Here is a 26866-nt window from a genome sequence, read left to right on the forward strand (position 1 = left end):
CTGTGAGAAGGTCATGAAGTTCCCGTTTTTTTGTTAATGGATTCTGGGACCTGTGTTTTTTTTCTCGCCTATTTGAAATTTAGAAAATCAGGACTGGATTGCATTCTCATGCATAGCCATGGGAAACTTTAGAGCTCTGCTCAACAAGACATTATAGGCCCTGAAATTGAAACTTTAAATATTTGTGCCAAGTGGAGCTTGGAAGGTATGTGTTCAAGAAGTTAAACTGTGCATGCGTTAAAATCCCAGCTTCACTGCTTAACTACAATGTGTGATCCTGGGAAAATAATGCAATCGCTTGTAGTATCGAGGACTGGCCTCAGCAGAGCCATCATTAACTTTGTTCTCAATTTGCTGCCAGTCAGCAAAGTGGCATGGGCCATCCAGAGTACTGCCCAACAGAGAATGAGTGAAACTTTTTGCTATGCCCTGTTATACGATGTTATTGTATTTTGTATATCACATAGTCTACCGTAAAAAACCAAGTGTCTATGTGCGTGTGTTGGGGTAGGTAGACGACAAGAAAGTAACTTTATGTTCAGGGTGTCATAAATCAATATACATGCAGCATTGATAGTCATTGGGTTAATGTTCCTACTGCTGAGATCTCTATTTAAACTGCTGGCCATAGATTCAAATCCCCTCACGTTTCATCCTTCTGAGTTCAGGTTGAAGTGATGTCACTTCCTGCGATATCATATGCAAATTAGGGTGACCACATTTATTTTGCTGTACTTGGACCCACAATTCCTAGGGGCGGCCCTGCATAGAGGACTGGCTACCTGTGCAGTAACGTATTAGCAGCCCTCTCCGTGCGATAACGATTGTTTGCACGTTCAGGAGTGAATAATGCAATAAAATCAGGGTGGCCAAAATATCTAAAGAGTCATGAGTGCCACCCACCATTTCCATTCATACCAGAGGCATTAACATAGATTACTTTGGAATACACCTGACTTTAGCAAGTAGAAAAAATAGGCAGCTTTCAAAGCAATCCAAAGCATCTGCGCCCACATCAAAATAATATGCGAGCGGAGATGCTTCTGGATTTGGAGCAGCGTGCAGAGGAGCCTACCAGGATAATTAGTTGAAAATTTCATGGTGTAAAACTATGCGTAAAACATTTTAAGCATCAGCTCTTCGATAAGCTGGACTTTATGGGCGTCACATATACCAATTATGCTGATGACGCCCAAATTCTTATTCCTATCACGGGCGACTATAACACAGACACAAACGCCCTTAATACAATCTACCTCATGATCCAAGCCTGGATGGCCCAGAATGAGCTAGGTCTTAACGATGATAAGACCTAGATCCTGATTCTGGGCAGCCAGAAAAAACTTAAAAATCTCTCACCTCTGGACCAATCCTTCAATATAGATGGAAACAAGGTCATTACTGCCAAAGAAGTTATAACCGCAGGAGTCTACCTCGACTCCTCACTTACACTCTCACGGCAAGTCAACGCCATCTCCTCGGCATGCGCCTACACAGCCAAACTCATCACGGCCTGTAGACCGTATCTGACAGACGAGAACTGCATCACCTTGGCAAGAGCACTCATCCTCTCCAGGATCAACTACTGCCATCTTTGCAGGTTCTTCATTTAAAAACATATTGAAACTCCAAATAGTGCATAACAATGCCATAAGAGCATTTTTGAATATACCCAAATCAGAGCACATTTCATCCGTCAGAAGAAACATTCACTGGCTACCAGTGAAGGACCGGATCAAATTTAAAGTACTCACACACATAAATGTCTAAACAATACCGCCCCCCGCTATATTTCCAAACTGAGAGTAAAAAACCAATCAGCCAGACCCACCCGCACTGCCTACCTCGGACAACTGACCAAGCCCGATACTATAGACAAAGAGCAGGCTGCTCAAGCTTCCCTGTGATGGTGGCCAACTACTGGAACGCTCTACCACTGGACATCAAAATGGATCCTGCCCTATTCTCATTCAGCCAAAAACTAAAAACCTGGGGTATTTTCTCAGGATACCAAGCAAAAGCATTCACCCTCTTTAGTTGACACAACTCAATATGCAAAGCCTATAATATGCGTCATCTATGCATTGCATACCCTGTAACCATACACCCACGCATGTTTCTCTACGAGCTGCATAACCTGTAACCATATCCAAAAAAATTGAAACCTGTAACCAATCTGCAATCATATACCTAAGTATGCCTCCTCATGACCTAAATAACCTGTAACCATACGCTGAAGCTTGCTGTACTCTGTAACCAATCTCTTAAGCATGTTCGAACATGTAACCGTTATCATAAGCTGTTGCGCCTTACACATGTAATAATAAATAAATAAATGTTTACACACTGTACAAACCTCCTACCACTATGAAAAAGACTTTGTCTTTTTTCAGTCGTACACATACAATATACTTGATTTAGACAACAATTATACAACATTTATTAACTAGACCTAAATTCTTTACTCAAATATCCAGGAAACGATGCAATTTTGCTCGTGTACTTACTATTTTTTTATGATTATTGCTTTGGTTTAGTCTTTAAAGCTCAAAATATAGATATGTGGTAACTGTAAAAACTGTGGTAATTCAGTGGTTCTATGTGATTTTAACGAATGAAAATAAAGAGAATGAATTTATAACGAAACATTAATAACCAAAAAAATATATATTTTTTTAATTTTCATTTGGGGGGGTCCTCTACCCCACCATTTCCCCATGATTTTAAACACATCCCAAACCCTCCACCCATTTTAACCCCTTACCCCACTCCCTATATCCCCACTCTCCATATATACATATATATTTTTTAATTAGATATTTTTCATTGTAAATGTTTTAGCTGTAAATTAATTCATGGTTTTTTTATTAGGTATAATTGCTGGATACCTAATTAAGTACTAGATACCTAATTCAGTTACTGCATCATTTGTCGCATACTGTTACCGCAAAACCTTGAATTAGTCCTTTGGTAAATTTAATATTAAAAACACTGTATATACATTTCTAAATGCATCAACAATGTGATTATCTCATTTATTTTAAGGTGCCTGGTAGAAGCTCCTGGTGATGTGGCTTTTGTCAAGCATTCGACGGTCTTCGAAAACACGAATGGTATCAACAGACATTGTTTAATAGCTTCTCACTAAACTGTTCTTTTGGTTATTGCAGCTGAATAATGGCCGCTCTCTGTCACCCCACTGCAGGTAACAACACATCATCATGGGCTTCCAAGTTAAATGCCACTGATTTCCAGCTGTTGTGTCTAAATGGAGCCCGAGCAGAGGTCCATCAGTTCGAGTCCTGCAACTGGGGTCTGGTGCCTGCCCGTGCGGTGATGGTCCGCCCGGACACCAACATACATGCTGTGTCTGGACTGCTACAGAAAGCTGGAGTGAGGCTTGCATGTGGTTTGATAGATGTGCCTGATATCGATATCTCCAAGTGCCGCTGTCAACATTTTCCATCATTGCAGAATTATTCTTTGTGATGTCATACTTAAGAGCATCTGGGGTTCGACCAAGATTATCAGGATTTGGTGCAGAATTCTATCCTTTTGTGGTCTTAGGCAATTTTCCTCTCGACCCAGGCTATTGCTGAAGAAAGAGCTTTCTGAGGAGATACTGTGCATATTGCTAGCTACATTGCATTGAGCCCACACAGGTCTGGGGCGTTCAGAGAAATCGCATATGCTCTGTGTATTCCTTTAGGTGAATTGTAGGTCTGTTTCCACCCCGTGTTCATATTGTAAAACCTGCAGGGTCCACACAGAAGTGGGCCTCGTCATTTCTGGGCCACACTTTCAGCATTAAAGAGGGCCTACTAGGGCACTTGTATGATATTGAATATTGAAGTGGGTGTGCATTCCCTGTGAGGTTGTTCTTGAGGGAATTCCTCCCCACCCACGACAACAAGGGACGTCCCTTTGACCTTGTGTGTGCTCCTTCCATGGAATCGGGAGACATCAGAAGGTTGGTCTACCTTTTGGCTACCCTTGCCACCACAGGAATTTGTCAGGGACAAGAAAGGATCTAAGGACCCTTTAGTGCTCCACATGACTTGGGTGCAATAATGGACATGCCCAAAGCTTTTCCCCTTTACTAAGCCGGATCTATGAGCCCATGCAAAGGGCAAGGAGGTGAGGCCTCCCTCGATGCCACAGATCCACAGTTTTCAGACTTCCAACTGGCCAGTGTTGCCCCACCATGGTTGTTAGGCAGAATTATATGCAGTACCCTTTGGGAACACCACACACAATTAAGACTACAAGTGACAGTACAAATTCACCTTTGGTACAAGCCTGTACTACACAGTAAAGTGGTAGCGATGGCTGAGCAGCCAGACTTATCTCAAGAGTAAGTGAGCAGTATCAAATAGTTACACAAAGGACAGCAATTACTATGATTCAGGCAAACTGACTCAAGGTTTTCAAGTAAAAGAATACACATTCATTTCACTCTTCAGTTGTATAACATTACACTGTTATAAGCAGTTTAAAAATCACACTCTTAATACACCACACCACTTCCCTTAAATTCCAGACAAGTTAAGCTCACAAAATGAAGTGGGAGCAAAATGGCACTCCAGCAATTTAAAAGGGAGGGAAAAGACAAAGTTAATAGAAATTGAACCACACCAACAGGTAAGTACTCAGGGCAATAGAGCAAGAGAAACTACAGTGATAGAATCAGGTAGAAAAGGCTTACGACCAAAGTCAATAGGACAAAGGTCTTTTGCCCAAGATCACACGGTTCAGGGTTGTTTGCGGTAAAGTTCGTGCCATGGATTTCGGACGAGGTTGGTTGGTAGAAAAGTTAGTTCAAAGAGAGGAGAAGGACAAGCCCTCGGATTGGAGAAAGATTTCACACAGTTTCCCTGTGGCTGAACGAAACGAGCAACCGGGTTTGCACAGTACCTTAAAACTAAGAGGAAACTGTAGCTGAGGCAGACGTTCCTGGTAGTTCCAGCAGGCCCACGGTTCCTGAAGCGACTGTCGGACTGATATGAAGTAGGAAGACTGGAGGGTCCTGCACTACCCAGGGAAGAAACCAGCAGCAGAGCAAAGCAACAAATAAAAGGTGCGCTCCTTAAAACCCAAGCTGCGTCCGACCTTCCTGACTATCCGGCCCACTGTAGCTCTGTACAGCGAATTCGACCAGAGGAGGGGTCCTGGCTTGCAGTTAGGGCGAAGTGGTTGGTACCACCAGCTCAAGGGGAAGAAGTTTCCTGGAGGATCTTCTCTGTCGGCGGATTCTGAAGATTCGGACCTGCAGCAGGGCTTCACCGGGCGGTTCAGTCGTGGTAGGGGCCCTCTTCCATCAGCTCCTCATTGATTCTTTCGTTCCAGTGGCGACTTTGCCTTTCCAGTCCCAGAGACCTGCCTTTTATGCAGTTTTCCCCCATTCATTCAACCTGGCTGTCAATCACAGAGCAAGGTGGCTGTCCTGGCAAGGACAGTCACCCGGCCAATCAAACAGGAGTGCGACTTGGGTTACCAAGGGAACCCATGGCACGGGTCCTAAGACCCCTCCCTCACATCCTGCCTACCCAGAGTTTCAGGCGCCTTAAGGAGGGTTTCTGTGCAGAAGCCCGTGAAAAGACGGCAAACAAAGGAATCAACCCCGGTTTGGCGTGCCGAGAAGAACACGAGAAAGACTTTAACAAAAGGAAATGGCGAATAAACCCAGCCGAAGCCAAAATACGGTGTATTTGGTCAAATGGGTTTATGTTCGAGGCTACTATGATAGCCTAAAACAATACCATGGTTATATAAGATAACCACAGTAGAAAAGTTAGGGTAGTTACCACTGCCACCAGCCAAGTCTTGATGTAAAAGGATCGAAACAGTGCTTCAAGAGACACAGACAAAAAGGAATAGGAATTAACCCTTTCCAATACTCCATGTAAGATGGTTTGTACTGGGTCTGTGATTTAAAGAGACTACATAAAGTTATTGGCAACTTTACATGTTTCTGGGGACAGTAGTCAGTCCCAGAAAAATGGAGTCAGGGGGAAGTCTAAAAGACAACCCTGAAGGTGCTGTGTAACACACAAAAATGATGCTCATGGAGTAGGTGAGGCTCCAGAGCCCAAAATCACACAAATGATAAAAACACACACTGCAAAACACATGTAAGAGTGGGAAAAAGGTTCACACTCTTACCAGGTGAAAAAGAAATCCTATAAATCCAGCAAAGCTGCTGAGGGACTCATTAGCTAAGGGAAATTAGCCATTTATGAGAATTCTCCCTAACAATGGTGCATGCCATCAGACCCTGGTGGAGGACCTTAAGGATCCACTCTCTAAGGTTGTAACAGCCCCTATCCTGTGCAGCTGCACAAACCAGGAGTGGTGTGTGCATACCATGCAATAGACCAACTACTTTTCTTAGTAAGAAATGGACATTCTTCTTTATCAAAATAGACATTTAGCAAAATGTGAGTTGTAGCCATCAATTGTGTAATTCCTGGAAACTGACTATAAAAATTGGCTACTGCATAACAACTGAAAAAGTGTGTGCTGTTTGTAATATTTTGCAATGTTCTTCTGGACATTTTGGTGGCGCACAACAACATAGTGAACAATGGTCATGCTCCAGGCCGAACTGAATACGTTATTAAAGTTTAATTTGAAGCATGGCTACCCTTCAGATATTTTAGACTACAACTTCCACCAACCTTAGCCAGCATATTTAGTGGTGAAGGATCATAGGAATTGTAGTACAAATCATCAGGGGGGAAATGAGAATCCATGCTGGGTTGATGAGCTTTAATCCACCTCTGAAGAGAGTTTATTCAAGAAATTGGCTTGATGATAAAACAGCGCTTCCTAATATCTTGCTTTTAAACTATTAACATTTCTTTTTAATCTGTTAAACTAAAAATGTTGTACTCTTCTGGGTAATGATTTAGGACTAGGGAGGAACTGCATCAAAAACCGAGACATCTTTATTGTTGTCTTGCAAGACAAGGACTCAGCATCCTGTGTCTATCAGCAGGGTTACGGTCTAACCTGATCTGCCATCTAAATCCCTCACCTGTATATGTCACTAGTCAGCAGACAGACTCAACATATAGGGACATTCTGGAAGCTATCACTAGGCCTTCTGGCAGAAATATCTCACCTCCCCCCAGCACATTACATTGCTTCCTTCATGTTAACTCTTTCTATGATATTAAACTTTCCTTAACTGCCTCGCATAATGAATCCTCCTTGAATGCCTCCTGTCGTGGGGCATACAATCCCCCCTTTTGTGTCGTCAATTGTTTTGTATTGTATAGAGTATTTATAGAGTGCACAAAGACGGTAAGGTATCGAAGCGCTGAGTGGTGAGAGAGAGACTGAATAAGAAATTTAAGAAGAATTAAGCTGAGAACAGGTGGGTTTTTAGAGCCTTGCGGAATGGAAAAAAACTCTTGAGGTTTGCGAAGGTCTAGAGGCAAAGTGTTCCAGAGCATGGGTGCGAGAACCGAGAAGGATCTCCCTCCAGCTCTGGCCCAAGAGAATCTAGGAACAAGTAACGGAGACTTGTGAGTCGAGCACAATGGGCGATTGGGGATGTAGGGCTGAATCCTGGAACATAAAAAATCAGCACCAACATTGTGGATAGCATGATGGACCATGCAGAGAACCTTAAACTTTACTCGGCTTCTGATGGGAAACCAATGTAGTTGAATCAGGAGTTCTCAAGAATGAACAAGTCTGGGAGCTCTGAGGGCAAGATGTGCTGCAGCGTTCTGGAGAATTTGGAGGGTTTGGAGTAGCCTCTCAGGTTGCCGAGGGTAAATAGCATTGCAATAGTCTAGAGAACTCATAATAGAGGCTCTAACAACTTTTTATCTAAGAGCAGCTGGGAGGAGAGGGAGAACCTTGTTAAAACCTTATGTTTTATAAAGCCCATCTGACAGACTGCTGAAACCTGGGCTTCCCGAGATCCAGAGGACATGAGTTTAATCCCAAGACTCTTCACCACAGGAGAAGGCTCCAGGTAGGCGCCAAAAGAGGAAGGCCAGTGATCACTAGTCCACAGCTGACCCTCTGCGTTGGAACCAAATAGGAGAACCTCTGTTTTTTCACCATTCAACTTCAGCCAGTTATTGGCCATCCAGTCACTGACTTCAATAAGGCAATTTTTCACCTTGTTAGGTGGATCAGTGGAGGGCGTATTAAGGCGAAACAAGATTTGGGTATCATCAGCATAGGCAAAACAATTTACTCCGTGGCTGGCGATAAGGTTTGCCAATGCCTGCATGTAAAGATTAAAAAGCAATGGAGATAGGTCAGAGCCCTGTGGGACTCCACACTTCAGCACAGTAAGCGGGGAAGTAAAAGGCGGTAGGGGGACTGTTTGAACCCGATCTGACAAAAAAGAAGAGAACGATTTAAGCGTAATGCCTGAAATTCCCACCTCATGGAGGCAACAAAGAAGGTTCTGGTGGTCGACCGTATCAAAAGCCGCAGAGATGTCAAGGAGAATCAATGCTCCGAACTCTCCGCCCCAACTCAATTAGCGTTCTCTAAGCAAGGCTTTGTTCGTTCCGGTTTATACAGTCACAGGAGCCAAGAAAGCCTTGCCTACAGTTTCTGAAACTCAGCACTTTTCTAGTCTTAGCTTATCCGCATGTCCAAAAGTATGACTGGGTGCTACCATTGCCATAGATAATCTATTAAACTAGATTATAATGCGACAAAATCTGCTGAAAGGAAAATGTAAGAGCGACAAAGATTTGACTAAACAAGGTGAAAGGGTGCACTAAAGGCATTTTTAAATTCCACAGGAAGTACTGGGGTGGGCATCACTTAGGAGTGCTCAGGGTTGGCTTTTATCAGTCAGTGGGTGGTATGACACCTGCTAACCCTATGATTTCCACACAGCACATTTTTCGGAATATTAAACATATTAAACCTGTTTGCTTTTCCATCATATGTTAAACCCTACAGATTTTTTTTTTAAATGTCTTTTTTATATAATATGTCAACTAATCCTAAACACTGGATTATTAGTGTGATTTTATCAAAACACTATAGTTTGAAACTATCACTTCTCTATGGCTTCTCGCCCAACCGTCAGTTTAGTTCAGAATCTCAGTGGCTGCTTAGGTTTAGTTTGTTTTTAATTGTTTAGATGTGGTCTGGTAGCTGTGTTGCTAGGAACATGCAGATTTCGGGTCTTACCTAGCAGTTTGGCCTGTATTGCACATGGTCGGTGCATTCTGCAAATGGTGCGGATTGGTTTAAAAAATGATAGTGTGGAAGGTTGCCCAGAGCAATCTCAGTTTTTGTGATTCTTTCAGAATCTTGCACCCATCAGAGTTTTTGCTTATAGTTTGCCTCTATAAGTGAGATAGGGTATGCACTGATATTGGCCCCTTTGCTCGCTTCGGCTGGACTGTTACCATTTTTGGCAGCAATACGTCTAATTTTCTTATAGCTAGTCCTTTCTGCAACAAGGCAGATGATCTAATAAACAATGGTGTGGAAAAATGGCCACCAAGGCCAGCAGTTGTGATTAATTCAGAACCTTCTATCCATCCGTTTTTTTGTTAGAAAAAACACCAGTACAGGAGGCTGTCTGATACATTCGCATATATATGCTTTCCCCCATCCCCACCTATCTTACACACACACACACGTGCGCTCGCACAAACGCACGCACACTCTGCTTACTGTTCGAGGGACAGTACCTTATTTTTTTAGATACTACTGCTACAATACATTTTGCAATCATTGGACAAATGCTCATTGGAGTTAAATCCAATATATATATATATATATATATATATATATATATATATATATATATATATATATATATATATATATATATATATATATATATATATATATATATATATCCTGTTTGAGCCAGTGTATATACACGGCCAAAAATGAGTCGCACTCCCAGTCGGTATCTTTTCCAACAGCAACAAAAGAGCCTTCAATTCGACAGACACCAGCATCCACAGTATTGGTTTAAAAAGCCTCTTTTATTACTATATAAAGGTTAAAATATCTAGTTCATGTCCACAGGTAACAATGGGAGACGGCAGCAAAAAAAAAATGCATTTCGCAACTGCTAGTTGCTTGGTCACATATATATTTACACAACAGCAAGAAAGTTATGGTGAGTTTAAAAAGGCTTGAGAAAACCCTTTCACCTGAAATGTGAAAGTAGGAAAGTCCATTTGAGCCAAGCCACACATTCCACAATGCCACCTATTAGCCATCGCTGGAATTTCACCTCCAGTTCTGAGCCAAAACAGCAAGGCATTGTGGGTATGCAAAATTAGCCCAAATGCAAACCTTTTTCTCCAGGAAATTGTCTTGGTCTAAGAGGGCAGTGCTACTTGCTTTTGTGGCTCAGAACTGGAGGTGAACTTCCAGCGATGGCAGGTGAAAGTTTTTTTTTTCCAACCCGCCATAATGTCCTGGTGTTGTGACAACATGGCCAAATGCGCCAAACACAATGCTGTCAGGACTATGCTGCACTGATTATCCCTAATAAGGGTGAAACCAGGTATGTGGTTGTCCTGGCAGCCTTGCAAATGTCTGTCTTGCGTTGAATAAGCTATGTATAAAATAGCAAACAAAGGCGATTTCCTGGAGAAAAAGGTTTGCATTTGGGCTGCTTTTGTCACGACCCTTGACCCAAAACCCCACTGGCATGCCCACATGCCATGTAGAGTCAGGACTCGGGGTTCCATTGGGGCCTCAGGAGCCTTGCACTACCATCCAGGACTCTCTTGGAGTCAGTCCTGGCGCCTTTGGAGCCTTTGGAGCCAGGCTCATGTTAAAAATGGGAAACATCCTTGAAGGGACTACTTTTCTTTGGGGCCTGCAGCCAACATGGAGGCACCCACACAGTCTAGTTCCTAGAAACAGACTGTGCGGTACAGTGTTTTGGGGTGTGTTCGCTGGGGACTACTTTATCTGGACTACTTTTCTAGAAGGCTATTTAAACCACACCCAAGTTACAGAACACGCTTCGCATTATTCTGCAGCCAGCAGTGTGACATTCACCGTGTCCAGTGTCCTGATACCAGCGATCCCTGAAACAACGGACCTGCAGAGGAGACAAAGAACATCATTATTAGACTCTTATTTACCTGCGAATTCCATCCCGCCTCCGCCCGACGCTCGTACATGCTTCTGCTGCTCGCGGCCATCCATCCAGCCATCAGCATCTTTGGGACACCGCGAACGCACCGGAACGAAGCAACCTGGAAGGAGAGAGAGAAAGACAACGTTAAAACAAGTTACTTATGGCGCAAGCCTCAGTCATCACGAGAAACTCACCTGGTTGGGCATCTCTAGGCCGGCATCGTTCCGGAACACCTCACACACCAAAGAAGACCATCGCGACCTGAAAAGGAAGAAAGAATACAGGTTAGCAAGTAAAAGACAAAACAGCGCTGCACTAGCGCGTTACCTACCAAATCGTAGTACGCTCTTGCGTCCTCCATTCCGGCAGGAGCTCGATCCTATCTGCACACACGCCGAACCTCTGCTCACCTAACGGGGGTAAAGAAAAGGCATTAACCACAAGAAAGGAAGGCAAGGACATATAAAGACTGCTACAATAAGACCTATCTTTAAAGACACTTGAATGGGCTCGCACCAGAGAAGTAACTTGGTCGCTCAAGCTCGCAGAAGAGTACGCACCCCTGCAAAGAAGGCAGGATGGAGAGCACGCCAGACATCAAAACAAGGTGAGGAGAGGGCCATCGGGTCGAACCCAGGGCAAGTGGGAGGAGACTGTACCTGATCTTATATCCAGTGCTCCTGTGCTTTCAGGCCCGACTTCCATCGAAGGCACCACCCGGGATCGGGAAGGGGTCCAGGGCGCGAATCCAGCAACCAGGGCGGAGTGGCATCCCCGTGGATACCAGATTAGCGTAACAGATTTGCATACCCACAATGCCTTGCTGTTGTGGCTCAGAACTGGAGGTGGACTTCCAGCGATGTGGTGTTGTGGAAGGTGTGACTCAAACAGACTTTCCTACATATATATATAACTGGGCCTGTGGTAGCGGCCCAGTAGTTATGGTTAAGTTGCTAAACTCATAGGAAGAGCAATTTTTGGGCGGCTAATAACTTTGCTCCCCCTGGACGAATCCTCACCAAACTTTGCAAATGGCCTGCTCTGAATTTTTTTGCCCAGTCTGGTGAGGTTTTGTGAAGGGGGGCAAAGTTTTAACAGGGTCCCAAAATTCTTTTTTTTTCCATAGCCATAATGGGAAAAATGTTTGCTCACGCCTACAGCCCAAACTGCCAGACGGATTTTCACCAAATTTGCAGCAGGAGCGGCGGCTTGGTCCCGAAAGCGTGCTTTGTAAATTTGGTGTAAATCCGTCCAGTAGTTTTCTTTAAAATAGGCTAAACGTAAGTAAAAAAAGTTAAAAAAATTACTGATATCTGGCTCCGCTCTGCTGACCCATTTCCTTGTTCAGTCCGCGGACTGTCATCCGATTGGCCAATCAGGTGACGTGTAGTCCACGGACTTCCGGCGTGCCCGCTGACTGGATGGAGAAAAACATGAAATGCCTCAGTTTTCTTGAAACGCCCGCCATGTTGGATTCATGGACTTTTGCGGTGTCCGCGGACAACGTGTCGGAGAGAAGAAAAAAACATTGCACTTGTCAAACTTAACAAGCAATCTCTGGGAGGTGGGGAGATGAGGATGGGATGGGATATGGCCATAAGAAGCCAAAAAACAGGTTGTTTTAATACCTGAAAGTCTGCAAACAGTCCGGATTCTTGGCAATGTCCTAGGACATCAGTGCCCATTTCTGCATTACAGGGTTGGTGAAAAGCAGTTTTTGGATGGCTTATAACTTTGGCGCCACTCAATGAAACTGCATGTAATTTTAGAATTTTATTCTAGACTTAATTCTGAATAGTTTTGCAAAGTTCAGTGGGATTCTGTCAAGAGGGGCAAAATTAGAGGGGGGGTCCCAAAATATTGTAAAGGCTTATAAATGTGGTGCCATTTGACTAATCTGCACAAAAGTTTGCAAAAAAGATTTTAGATCGAGATATAAATGTGTTTCTAAAGCTTGGTGGGATTTTCTCACGAGGGAGCACAATTAGAGGGGGAAGGGGTCTCAACATTTTTAGATGGCTTATAACTTTGTTGCCATTTGACAAAAGTTTAGAAAACGATTATAGACCCAACCTTCAATGTTTGTGTAAAGACTGAATGGATTTTGTCAAGTGGGGACTAAGTTATATGACTATTGTATGTACATACATTTTGACACTTTTGAAAAAATAAAACATGGGCAGATTTCAATCAAACTCGTGTAAGGAGGATTGGCAAGGACATTAACGCATGGTTTTGCAAATGTGCCCATGTTTCATTTTTTGACAAGTGTCATAATGTAGGTACAAAAAATAGTGATATACCTTTGGTGACTTAGGTATAGTCTGTGGCCATGGGCAATGGCCAGATTGTCTGGGTCATGGTATAAGGTCATGACGCGGACAATCTGGCTACTGGCCATGACCGCGAGGGGCGGAAAATGGTGTTCAAGTGGCCATGTCTACATGGGACCGGCTATGTGGTCAAGTTCTTCGAAGGTAGGATAGATTTGAAAGGGAAAAAAATGTGCTTGTGGTAATATGGTCATAGGGTTCTGCAGGCTGCCATGGAAAGGGAAGAGGGGCTCTGTACGATGTCCCGCTGTAGGAAGAAAAATCTATTTTTTAGCATCCTGGGTTCCCGCTTAGGGGGGAACCAGGGGTGCTAATGGCCTCTATCCCCCATTGCAGGGGCTGCAATTGAGGATAATGGTCCTGAGCCCTCGTTATTTATTTATTTATAACGCGCCGACACCTGCAACCATCAGGGCGCACCCAGACACACTTCGCTTGGGCCGATAACTTGGGCTGCTGGGCTGTTATCCCCTGTTTCGGTCCCTGGAACGGAAGATGAACATCACATTATTCTCATTAGCATAACACAAAATCCTAATGGAAATGTTGGAAAAACATATTGAGTCTATGTACTTTACTGATAAATGTAAAGTAGATGGAGTCTATAAGATTTTTTTTTGTTCTATTTTTTAACTGTGAAAGGTGGTTCCTAAAGGGGCCTTTCTTTTGTTGTTTTTTTTTTAATGTTTGCAGGAGAGGTTAGAACGTAAGGTGAGGACAGAAATGAGGGAAGAGGCACCAAGCTCTAATATGGAGGGTCATTTGGACAGGGGAAGATGTTGCGCATGTGTTACTTCTAAGGTAGTGGGCAGTGTTTCTCATGCTCCTTGATTACAGCTTCAAACGCATGTCGAAATTGCTTCTCCCTGCAGAGTGGTGTGTTGCAGTATATACAGAGGACTGTTGTCTTCCAAAGATATGGATCAATAGCCTCTTTTATTGCTTGCAAGGTAGCTGGTGGGATTTTGTGTACCACAGAAGTAGGCTGTGTGGTTACAGTATTGGTTAAGGAAGATGAGGTGGAGGAAGATAGCCTCCTACTTGCTGAGAAAGGAACAACCTTTCTGAGAGCATTGCAGTGGTTGGATTTGGTGTGGCGGCGCATGGATGTGGTCCCCTAGGAGTACTGTCCAGGTAGTCTGTGACTGAGTACAAAGTTGCACTCAGTGCATTCCACTTTGGTAGCTTTAGCCTTTGGTACACTCCCAGCAGTGGTAAAGAACTGCCACACCCATGATTCTCTCTAGGTGCTAGAGGTAGGCACTTCCTCTACCTCATCTTCTTGGTCCTCTTCATTGTCTTTGGAAGTACTGTGCTTTTTTTGTTGTGTAGGTCCTCCAGCTAGTGGTGGTGGTGGTGGTGGCTCTTGGGGAGAAGGGACGGTAATAGCTGATGCCATTTTTAAGAGAAATAGAAGTTTTGCTAATATTCTTCTAAGTATGTGCTTTGCACTAGATTGTTAATGGATAATGAGTAAGCATAGGTGTAGGAGCTGTGCAAGGGTACATTTTGAGCTTGAAAGTTCCTAGATCAGTCAAAAAATGCAGTTCCAAACAGTCCTTGAAGCATGGACCTGATTGCGAAGTGCAGACGCCTTCACAGACACGTCATCATGCTGTGTACGAGCGCATGGTCATGTGGCACTGTACAGAGGTCTGTGATGACATTAAACATTCATGGACGTCGACGGATGCATAAACAGTGGAAAAAGATGACATCAATGACATTTGTGATGTTATCTTTGATGTCATGGGTGTTAGTCTTAGCAGTGCACAGTGGTGGCGCGAGTTATGGTTGCTTAGCTTACCATAACTGCCAAATTTCTGGGGGTTTTCGGTTTTACTTGTAGCCATAATATGGATAGGTTGTTATTAGGGCAAAGTAACTATAACATCCCTAAGTTTTTGCACTGAATTTGCTAGGTATTTATTAGGGCAACTGAACCATAACGCTCCTTTAACAAAGTTTTTATACTGAATATATATATATATATGATACAGTAGAACCACTACTATTCCAAATACAAAAATGTAAAACAAAATCCATATATTTTTATGGAATCAAACTACTTACTAGCAATGTCGTATTTACATTTTGACCTGTTGTGTATTAGGAACCTGACTTAATTTAGTTAAATATAAAAAGATACATTTACACTAGGCTAACGTTCATTGGTTGTTAGTTACTCTTCCCCATTCTTCAGCCCTGCAGCCTAGGCACCTACGGTGCACAATTGCACCAGCAGGCCCCTTTGAGGTGCTTGCTAGTCGTTTTTGGATTGGATTTAAGATGGGATTTTATGATCCATGCATGGGTAGTACCATCTTCGAAATACCTTGCTCCCCTCCTTCCCTGGATCCTGGTGAGATGCAATTCCATCTTCACTCAGTTTGAAAAATAGGCAGCGTAGCCTGATCTAAAGGTTCTTTTTTCTTTTCAGGATTACTTTACCACAGTCTCGACAGTCAACCGCACATTCTCCATGTTTGAATCATCGTCATTTGGAGGAAAAGACCTAATCTTTAAGGATGCCACGGAAAAGATAGTGACAGTGGCAGAGAAAGACACATATAAGGAATGGCTTGGAAAAGGCTACCTGGATTCCCTAGAAGGAATGCAGTGCACCACCTCTGGAACTGGTAAGAAACCGATGTCGATATCTCTGAAGAGGGTCAAGGAGGAGGCAATATTTTCCAGATGATAATGATAGGACTGTAGTGAGTGATATAGGTATCCCCCCTCTTTCCCTGGTCCTTTGTCCAGATAGAACACTCTTGGTGGCTACATATCCACACCGATGGTAAGAAGAGCGCAGGACATTTAACGAGCTATGATGTGGACAGTACCTCCAAATAGATATAAATGACTTATCTAATGCAGCCTTGGATCTAGGTACTGAGACCATTAATACAATGATACGCAGGACTCAGGAGCAGGCTTAGAGTGGTAGTATTAGATCAATGATATAGAGGATCTACTCACTATGGCAGCTACAGTGATCTCTGCCATGTCCCAGTTAAGCTTAGGGTCCTATTTTTTCATATCCCTTCTGTGGTCACAACACAGGCAGAGCCAATAGCTGGGGACCTGTTAGCCTGTAAGCAACATGGAGACCATATGGCTAGTGCAAGCCCCCTGCCAACAAAGCCTTGGCGGTGGGATGCTAGCCAGACCATGAATATTTATGTCAGTATGCCCCATTACAATCATGGATGCTTGTTCACTCAAATTTTTCTTTGATTTCTGGGACTTGTAATACTTGACTTTTAATGCAGGAAGCAGAACTACAAATCGCAGAATGCAAAAGAAATAACACGACTGTACACGCATTTCTTGGTGGAATGGAACATATTGATCTTTTGGCATGAATTGCAGGCCTTAGCTTTTGATTACCAAACCCTACAGTCGCACTCACTGTCCAGTGCATATATCTTTTTTGGGGCACCTCGACATCTTCCCTTCTGATAGGGTGTAGCCACCACCACCTTCTGATAGGGTGTAGCCACCACCATTCCCCTACCCTTACCAGTGAGAGGAGTCACGTGTATCGACACAGTGACAATTTCTTGCAAATCTCACCTATCCTCTCTGGTGGAACCTTAAAGCAAGGTCACCTGCTTTAAATCCAGGGTGCCTAGTTGGGACAAACCCCCGGATCACCTCTGCACTACCTCTTCCTCATAGCAGGGAACTGTCACATGACTCACCTGATAGCTATTGCTCCACATAAAACAGCCTGCACCCTCAATTAGTCGGTCCTTTGGGAGAAGATTAGTAGAGGACACTATCACACCCAGAATTCTCCACTGGGTCAGATTCAAAAACTGGATCCATGTAAGGCAACTAAGAATTCTGGCATAAATGGACTCAAATGATGAAAAGTAAAGAAGCCTTCTTTTGTAGGGTGTTTTATTCAATATTGTACTTTTAGCACATGTGCGAATATGTGTCTCTCTCTGAAGGCTTCTTCAAGGCAAAATAGTATGAGTAATAGGATTCCTCAATCACTATTTTTTTTTTTTTTTTTTTTTTTTTTCATTGCTAAATATTTATTAATGGTGATATTACTGTCAGCGGCATCAAAATGAAATGCATAACAAATACTTTCAAATAGAGAATCTAGTTAATAACATGATCTCGCTGTGGGATCGGGTCAGTTTACGGCAGAACCATTTCTGAAGTAAAGGATTTTGGGTGAAGCGAGTACCCCTCGCCCTGTGAAATGGTAGGGGTGACAAATGACCCCTCTCAGACAGTAAAAGGGGAGGGTGAAACGGGAGTGGAAAAAGGGGTTGCGGGAAGACGACTAGTGACCCCAATCTCCTCATCAGAGCTTTTCCCCTATATTCCAAATTGAAGAAACAATATCTAAAATCTTCATGGAAAGAAGAAGCCGCCAGATGGAACACGCTCCTCTTTGTAATAAACAAAGAGGTTATGTTCTGTGAGCATGCCACCATAATATCTTTTCTGTATAGGTGTGCAACTATACAATACAATCTACATAATGTTCCTCCTTATTTCCTGGCCCTTTCTGGAAGCCTGACCTCTTCTTAACCTTCTGGCGAGTACCACTTGGCTTTCCACAATACAACAAAGTTGCTGACTAGAAAAAACTCCCTAAAAGCATTAACATCTACAACATAAGTGCCTAAAATACACACTAGGGCCCCCATATTCCTAATGGTGCATACCTATTTCCAAATCCCTGCCAAATTGAATGAATTTATTCCAAATCTCCTAACATATATTGTGTCTAGGTAATAAAGAAAAATCTGCCTTTAAGGTACAGATGCACTCATGAAGAATCCAGTGACAAGCTACAGGTGCAACTAAGAAAACTAGTACCAAGCTACATGTGCAAACAGTAAGGATCTGTGCCATGTTACATGTTTTTTTTTTTTTTAAAAACTTTTTTTATTATTTCAACCAACAAACAATACAGACCAAATATACAATACAGTATACCGTAATACAGTTTTGAATGTGTATCGCATGCAATTTGATCTCCAATCCCCAAACCCACCCCCCCTACGAGCCCATCAAGTCTGTTTACTCTATGTTTGCGCTGCGCGGTGCGGTACATTCTCCATTGGAATCCGCCAAATCTGCCATCGTTCCAAACAGTTCCGATATCAATGATTTCCAAGCCAGCAGAGTTCCCACCTCTTCTCCCCCTCCCACCACACTGGACTCCTGCCACACCACAGTCTCTGCTTCCGCCCACTTTTGCAGTTCCCTCCACCATATCTCCACCTGTGGTTTATGACAAGCCTTCCACCCCATGGCAATCCTCCTCTTAGCCAGCACGTATGCCAAATCCTTCAGTTTGTTAACATGCTTCAGTTTTTGCGATCTAGGGAACCCCCCCAATAGGCAGGCCCAAGCTGACTCTACCACCAGCGTAACTCCTTTGTCCGCCAGTTTCGCCGCTACCTCGCCCCAGAAGCGCCCAACCACAGGGCAGGACCAAAACATGTGTGTCATGTCTGCCTGCTCTTCATTGCACTTGGGACATGCCTGTCTGCCCGCATTTTTAAACCTTGATATCCTCAGGGGCGTCATATACGCCCTATGCGTAATGTATAATTGTATTTGTTTCAGCCTAGCATTTCTCGACACCTTCTGATGATACCGCAAAGCCCGCTCCCACATCCTATCTTCCATCGGGGCCCCCACCTCAGTTTCCCAATCTAATCGAAGTTGTACTGGTTCTTTACCAATCTTAAGCATCAGCATTTCATACAATCTTGAAATCTCGTGCCCTCCCTCTGTCATATCATATATAGTGTCCACGATACCATCCGGCTCTGCTTCGAGTATAGTTTCGGGCCAAGCCCTCTTAATTTCCCACACTAATCTATGATATGTCATATATTGACCTACGTGTAGACCTGTTTCCTCGCCCAACGCTTCCCAGCTTATGATGGCTCCCTCCCGCCAAACATCTCCCATCGTTGCCAACCCCGCTGATTCCCAGTGGGTTCTAATTCTCCTCCGCAGTTGCTCATCTCCTCTCGCTAGCGCCACCAGTGGTATCTGCGGGGAGCACGGGGCCGGGATTTCCATCATCTTGCACGCGCGGCGCCAGATCCTCCACCCAAGCAACATCATTTTGGGGAGCCCCTTCATGTCTGTTTCAGATAGCCAGATCATTTCCTTTAAGTAAAATGGGGCGCAGTCTGTACTAAACAATCTGAATTCGGGGGTACTTTCATCCGAGAGCCATTTCGCTACGTACTGCAATTGGCTCGCTATATAATAGGCCTCATAGTTGGGGAGCCGTATCCCCCCTTTTTCATAAACGTTTTGCAGTTTCCACAATGCCATCCTGCACCTGGTTCCTTGCCACAAAAAGTCCCTACATATACTATTAAGCTTGGCAAAAAACTTCCCAGGTATGAGGTGTGGAATGTTTCCAAAAAAATGCAGGAGCCTAGGTAAAACCACCATCTTAAGCATTGCGCTACGCCCCATCATGGCTAGCGGCAGCTTCCCCCAAAATTGCATGCTTTTCTCGATTTTCCCCACAGCTATCTCCGTGTTGTGTCTGTGTTCTTGTTCAACCGTATGATACACATCTATCCCAAGGTACCGAAAGGTAGCAACAGTCCAAGGAACCCGCAACACCGGCAGCTGGTCTACGGGGAGTCCCCTATAGTTACCTAGCGGGAAGATTACAGACTTCTGAGGATTCACAGCTATCCCAGACAACCCCGCATACCGATCCATAACCTCCAAGATATACTGGAGATTCTCCTCTGGGTACTTCAGATACAACAGCATATCGTCTGCATATAGAGAGATCAAGTGTCGCTCCCCACCCACCTCTATGCCTATAGTGTCGTACTGCTGTCTAAGGTATATGGCTAAAGGCTCCAATGCCAATATGTATAACATAGGGGACCATGGGCATCCCTGTCTGGTACCTCTGCCTAACCTCCATCTCTCTGAAATCACTGTTCCCGTCTTAACTCTGGCGAGCGGCTCACTATACAGCATCTTCGCCCATCTTACATATCCGGGCCCCATCCCATATTCCGTCAAAGCCGACAGTAGCCATGGCCACTTGACGGAATCAAAGGCCTTTACAGCATCCAGGGACACTACCGCCATGTCACCCTCCTTATCCCCCGCCCATTCAATGACTCGATGTAATCGCCTATGATTGTGAGTTATGTTCCTGTTGGGAACATAACCCGTCTGATCCGGGTGTATGAGCTTGTCTATGACTCTTCGCAGTCTACTCGCCAAAACAGCCGTTAGTATCTTGCTGTCTTGATTCAGCATTGACAGCGGTCTATAGGAGCCACAGCTGTTCCCAGGCTTATTCGGTTTAGGGAGCGGTATTATGACTGCTTCCCTCAGCGACTCTGGCAGCCGTCCCACCTCAAACGCTTCATTTAGCATATTCAGCATCGGAGGGAGCACTTCTGCCATGTATGCTTTATAAAACTCGCTCGGGAACCCATCCGCACCTGGGGTTTTACTAGTTGGCAATTGTCTCACCACCGTTTCTAGCTCCTCCAAAGTGATTGGTGCATCCAGCTCTTCCCTCTCCTCAGCACTTATTCTGGGCAGACCTATGTCTTCAAGCGTTTCCTTTATTCTCTCTTGGTTATCCTCCTCAACATCCCCATACAGTTCTCCGTAATACATGGCAAATTCCTGATTGACTCCCTCCTGGGTATCCGCTACACTTCCGTCCTCCCTTGTTATCGCCCTGATGGTGGGTCTGGGGGTTTCGCTCTTATATAGCCATGCCAGGAGCCGTCCTGTTTTGTCCCCACCCGCGTGCTGCCGCTCTATGTATTTCTTATAATTCAGTTTACACAACCTATCCCAACACTCTCCACACGTCTGCTTAAGTTGAAGTACCCGCTCCGTATTTAAACCAGTATCACCACCCTCCTTTTGCGCTTTCTCTAAGTCCCTCTCAGCCTCTTGTAAATCAGCCAGGACACCTCCTTGCAGGCTTTGGGACTTTGCTATGGCCACGCCTCTCAGCACCACTTTAAAGGCCTCCCATAACGTGCACGCCGAATCTACGCTGCCCGTGTTCTCTTCAAAGTAATTTATGATCTCCTCCCTCACCTCTTCTTTAAACACGGGATCTTTGAGCGCCTCCGCTCGGAGCCGCCACGTCGGGATCCTTGCCCTTGGAGGGCGATATTGCCAGCTAACAACCAAGGGCGAGTGGTCCGACAAGACCCTCGCTTTATATTCCGCCCGCACCATCTCCGTTATTAGGCCTGACGTAACGAAGACATAATCTAGTCTAGTGGACAGCTGTTGCGGGGCCGAATAATGAGAATACTGTCGTTCTTGGGGGTGCTTCATTCTCCATACATCAGTCAAGTCAAAATCATTGAGCAGCGCTTGTAGCACCCGTGCCGCCGGGGCAGGTTTTTCCCATTTCTGATCTGATCTATCCACCCTTGGATCTAATACACAGTTAAAGTCCCCCCCCCAGAGTACCGCACTTCCCATGCACATACCAAGTTGAACACTCAGGGTTCTGAAGTACGTTGCCGTATTCTGATTGGGAGCGTATGTATTTATTACACTTATCTCTCTGTTCTCTACCATGCCCCTGAGTATGACCATTCTCCCTTCCGCTTCAGCAATTTCCTGTAACACATGAAAGGGGACATGCGGGGCCACCCAGATAAGAACCCCTCTAGCATAAGCTGAGTATGTCGAGCCCACCACCACTCCTTTCCATTTCTTCTTAATCATTTCCAGTCTCTCTTTCGTCAAATGGGTCTCTTGCAACAACGCAATATCTATTTTTTGTCTTCGCAAGTATAACATGACCTTATTTCTCTTCAAATAACTGTTTAGACCCCTAACATTCCACGTAATTATTTTAAGGTCCCCCATGGCTTGTTATGATTTCCGCCCCCATCCCACCCGCGCAGTCCACTGCTCGTACCCGGTCTCGTCTATTTAGGCTCGTATCCCAATTCAAACTTCCCTTAACTTCACACACCCCAAACACCCCTCCCCTCCCGTTATCAAACCCCACCACACCCAACTCCCCACACCTCCCTCCCCCCATCCTCCCACCTAACCCCCATATCCCTTTCCCCAACTGTTGCCCAGCTCCATCCCTGGATCTCAGGCTCCCCCGCATCTAGCACTTTCTTGGCTGTCGCCTGTACTCGATGCCCCGCGGGGTGAGGCCGCCCTACTGGCTGGCCTACTAATTCCAATACGGGGGGATAGGGTGCCCGCATCCTGTCGCTCCTGATTGCTATAAAACTCTGCACGCTTAACTGTACAATTACCCCATATATATGCACTTCACTCTATTCAAGTCCTCGCTTGCGCCCACGTCCATGGGATCTACTTCCAGCGCCGCCCGTACCCAGCACTACCCCTTAGCCATAGCCATGCCCCACAGTTCTATTGGATACCCCTTGCACATCCTGTCACTCTACATGTAGTGTCCCCCGCCACTTATCGTGTTATTCTTGCGCTTGATCCGCTTCCTGCTCCGGACAACCCTGCAGGTCTAGCCAGGTCGTCGCTTCTTCGGGCGTGTGGAAAAAAAACATCTTGCTCTTATGTATTACTTTCAGTTTCGCGGGATACAGCAACATATATTTGATCCCGGCCGCACGCAGCCTTCTTTTGATCGTCACATAGCTGAATCGCTGCCTTTGGACCAGCATTGTGTAGTCTGGATATGCCGTGATGGCACACGACGCCCTCTCAATGGTTCCTCCTTTGCGGAAGTATTCCAAAATCTTCTCACGATCCTTATAATTCAGTATTTTAGCTATTATAGGCCGGGGGGGAGCCCCCGGTTGTGGCTTCCTCATGAGGGCTCTGTGCGCACGTTCCACCGCAAACCCCTGCGAGAGTTCTGCAGCCCCTATTTCCTGTAGGAGCAAATTCTCGATATAGTCCGTCGGGTCCCGTCCTTCCTCTCCTTCCGGCAGGCCCACCACACGAATGTTGTTCCTCCTCGCTCTCCCTTCAGCCTCCTCCGCCCGAGTCTCCAGATTGGCTACCTGTTGTTTGAGCACGTGGATTTCTTGTACGTTGCCCGTGCTAGTGTCCGTGTTGATTTTCACGGCGCTCTCCAGGCTACTTGTTCTCTCCGCCAGCCCCCTCACGTCTTGCCTCAGCAGGGCAACCTCTATGCCCACTGCGTCCATTTTGGCCTCCAGGGAAGTGCGCAGGTCCGACATCGCTGTCCCCCATGAGTCTCGCAGCTCCGTTATAGCCGCTAGTATCTGTTGTTTGTCAGTGGCTGCAGCGCCCTCCCCTGGTACCTCTGCTTCTTTAGACGCTATGGCCGCCGGAGATTGCTGCGTCTTGGCGAATGTTTCCATCGTGGATTGCTTAATCTTAGTTCTAGCTCCAGCCCCTCGCCCCGACATCTTGCAGCTTTCGTTATGTACCCGGGTTGCTAGTTCCGAGTGGGCTGTGTCCTCCCACGTATCCGACTTGCCACTGCGTCCAAGAGACCGCACACCATTCACAGCTATTATGCCCAGCTTTGGCTCAATGCCCCCGTGTCTTTTCTCTGTTGCAATTGCTTATCTTCCGGGGCTAGCGAATGCTTGCAGCGTCCCCTTCAAAGTGGTTTCGCACCCGGTGTCAGGATGCCAGGCTGCATTATGCCTGTGTCCTCGCACTGCAGGCCCTAGACCTTCCGGGGCCTTAAACCGCCGTCGGGACCATTGCGGGCCGTGGCACTTGCTCGCCGGGCATTCCTCTGTTCACTGCCGCTATTTTATTGTTTACCATTTCGCCGCGCCGGCTCCCGATACAAAGTAGCGCATCTTCCGTTACAGTAACTTCAGCAGTCCGCCGATGCGCTCAGACTGTGCCTGAACCATTCACACATCTATCCATGTGCTCTGCGATTAAGATGTTCTGCTGAAGCGTGCATTTTCTTTCGGGTCACCACATCGGATCACGGAGCTTACGGATAGTGCAGCCTACTCCATGGCTGCTTGGCCACGCCCCTCAGAGTGCTGATTAATTCGTGATCAAATTCACAGAATGCCCCAGTGAGCGTTCGGCCACCAGTCCCCTGGTCCCCACTGTGTTGGTGTCAGGGAGGAGATATCTCCTCCCTGTAATAAGCAGCACTGCACCCCAGGTGTTTCCTCCTCTGGTTCGTCTGTCCCGAGGGGGTACTCAGCCCTCCCAGACACGGTAATTTCTGTCTTGCAATAGTGGCACTGCGTGAAGAACTGGCGCTGGTTGCCCTTCCCTCCGTGCAGAGGGGACAAAGGAATGACCTCAGGGGAGCCGTGCAGCTCCTGTTCTACAGCAATGCTCGCAAGCGGGTGCCCTTATATACTCTGGGCACTTATTTTGTGCACCCCGGACCTCCTCTCCCTTCGCCTGCATCCCTCAGCAGCCACATGCCGCCCGAGCCATCAGCCGCACTTTCGTTTTCACGGAAGAGCATCCGCGCATTTGATTAGCGCTCGAGGGCTGCATGTAAACGCTCGCCCAGCATTTACACGTTGTTAGAGGGGGAGGGGGCCGCATAGGCTCCAGTCAACGGCCCCTCACTTCTTCCGTGTTCTGCCGCCTCACTCACGGCCCGATTTCGCCTGATCACATATATTCCGTATCGGGTCGCAGCTCTGCTCCCAGCGGCGAGAGTTCCAACAGTTTCAAACAACAATGTTCGTCTGTGCCCTCGTGCTCGCCGCTGCAGCTTACGCTGTTGATCATGCAGTCGCGGCCGCTCGGCCATTGTCCTCCGCCATTTTGGATACTTCGTTGCCAGCCGCCACACGTTTAGGTGTCAGTTTCTCTACCGCCGTTCATCCAAATTGTCTGTTATCTTCAATGGTGGAAGGGCATCCATTCACACGCCCGTGCTTTCATTAATAGGGTAAATCGTCCATTTTTAGCGTGCGCATTTTCGGATCAGCGTCGGATCACAGGAGCAGCTCTCAGCAGGCACGTCCCACTACATGGCCAGTTAGCCACGCCCCCTCCTCAATCACTATTGATTGTCTCGGGAGGATAGCTCAGGGGCAACGTGATCACCTTCGAAGCAAGAGGACACAGAGCAACACAGGTTTGATCCCTGGGTACGCGCTTAGAAACCTATAGGTGTGTTATAAATAACCTATCATATGATATATTGCCAGGCAGTAGAGGCCTGTTGAGTTGAGGGTTCAGTTAAATAGTTATTTTTACAAGATTCCCCAAAATATATAGAAGGGAAGTTCCTGCAATTCTTTGGGGCTAAGTGTAGGGTGGTTAAATGTTTTAAAATCAGGGCCTTGTGAGTGTTTAGTTAGTAAAATAACAATATTTTTATTATTGATGTAGATATTCATTCTTTACATAGGACAATGAGTCCATAGTTGTTCTGGTAATGCCAGTCACCATTTCATTTGTAAGATGCAACTCAGCATTGATGCTGTTATGGTGTTTTAGAAGTGCATTCTGTTTAATGACTAGTATGCCATTAACAAGCACAGTGCAGGCTTACTGTTCAGGTTCAAAATGCAAAAGGCAACTGGAGACACATGAGAGACCCCATCATGGGCAACACCCAGCAAAATCCCAGGAAGCAAATAGAACATCAAGGAATATGCCCCCAGCCTTGGCCATGCAGGGGTTTTCCATAGCTCAGGAAGGTGATGACTTACATTACAAATGTGAGAAATCAAGCATAAGTGTTATTACATGGCTAGACTGGAACATTGGTGTAGCCAGTCTAGCCCTTTCTCACTGTGGCATGAAATTCTGTTACTGGGCATCTATGATAAAGCAAGCATGATCAGTGTTATTATGTGGCTAGACTTGCATTTTGGTGTCACCAGTCTTGCCATTTTTTACTGTGGTATGACATTTTTTACTATCACCGATGCCGAGTACAAAATGCCATGGCACAGTAAGAAATGTCGAGACTGGCTGCACCAAAATGCCACTATAGCCATGTAATAACACTTATGCTTATTTTATCACAGATTCCCAGTATAAAGTATCTTCCACTCCCCACACCCCCTGCCTCTCCCACCCCCCGCCTGGCACAAACCCAACACAAGCCAACGCACGTTTACTCGCTCATTAACTCACGAATTCAAGCACACATGCATGCAGCATTCACTCACACAGCCTTTAAACAGCATTCACAAACAATTAATTTGCTCATTCACACCCGCACCTATACTCCATATACTAGCTCATTCACACACTCCTATATACACATATAAATAACAACATACACAATGCATCCATACCATAAACAATTATGCACTTAATTTCAGCCCTGGTCCGGATGCTGCTCCTACCACAAGGCCACCTCCCAAGACCAAGATCCTCCAGCTCCCGCTCACAAGAAAAGGAACCAGAAAGCACCAAGCGCTTCCTGGTTCCTGCACATGTGAGCAGGAGCCGGAGCACCTCAATGTCAGCGCCCCATTGAGTCTGGATGTGTGGG

General features: G+C 45.5%; 1 protein-coding gene across 1 annotated transcript in view; it reads left to right on the top strand.

The window, feature by feature from the left end:
- Positions 1 to 26866, top strand: part of MELTF (melanotransferrin) — a 421114-nt gene that overhangs the window by 364591 nt on the left and 29657 nt on the right. Inside the window, exons 13-15 of the mRNA XM_069618617.1 lie at positions 3046 to 3113; positions 3206 to 3393; positions 15875 to 16073. Of these exons, the coding sequence (XP_069474718.1) occupies positions 3046 to 3113; positions 3206 to 3393; positions 15875 to 16073 (455 nt within the window). The remainder of the gene's footprint in view (positions 1 to 3045; positions 3114 to 3205; positions 3394 to 15874; positions 16074 to 26866) is intronic.

This window comes from Ambystoma mexicanum, chromosome 10, assembly GCF_040938575.1.
Source record: "Ambystoma mexicanum isolate Mex_15411 chromosome 10, UKY_AmexF1_1, whole genome shotgun sequence".
NCBI classification, from domain to species: domain Eukaryota; kingdom Metazoa; phylum Chordata; class Amphibia; order Caudata; family Ambystomatidae; genus Ambystoma; species Ambystoma mexicanum.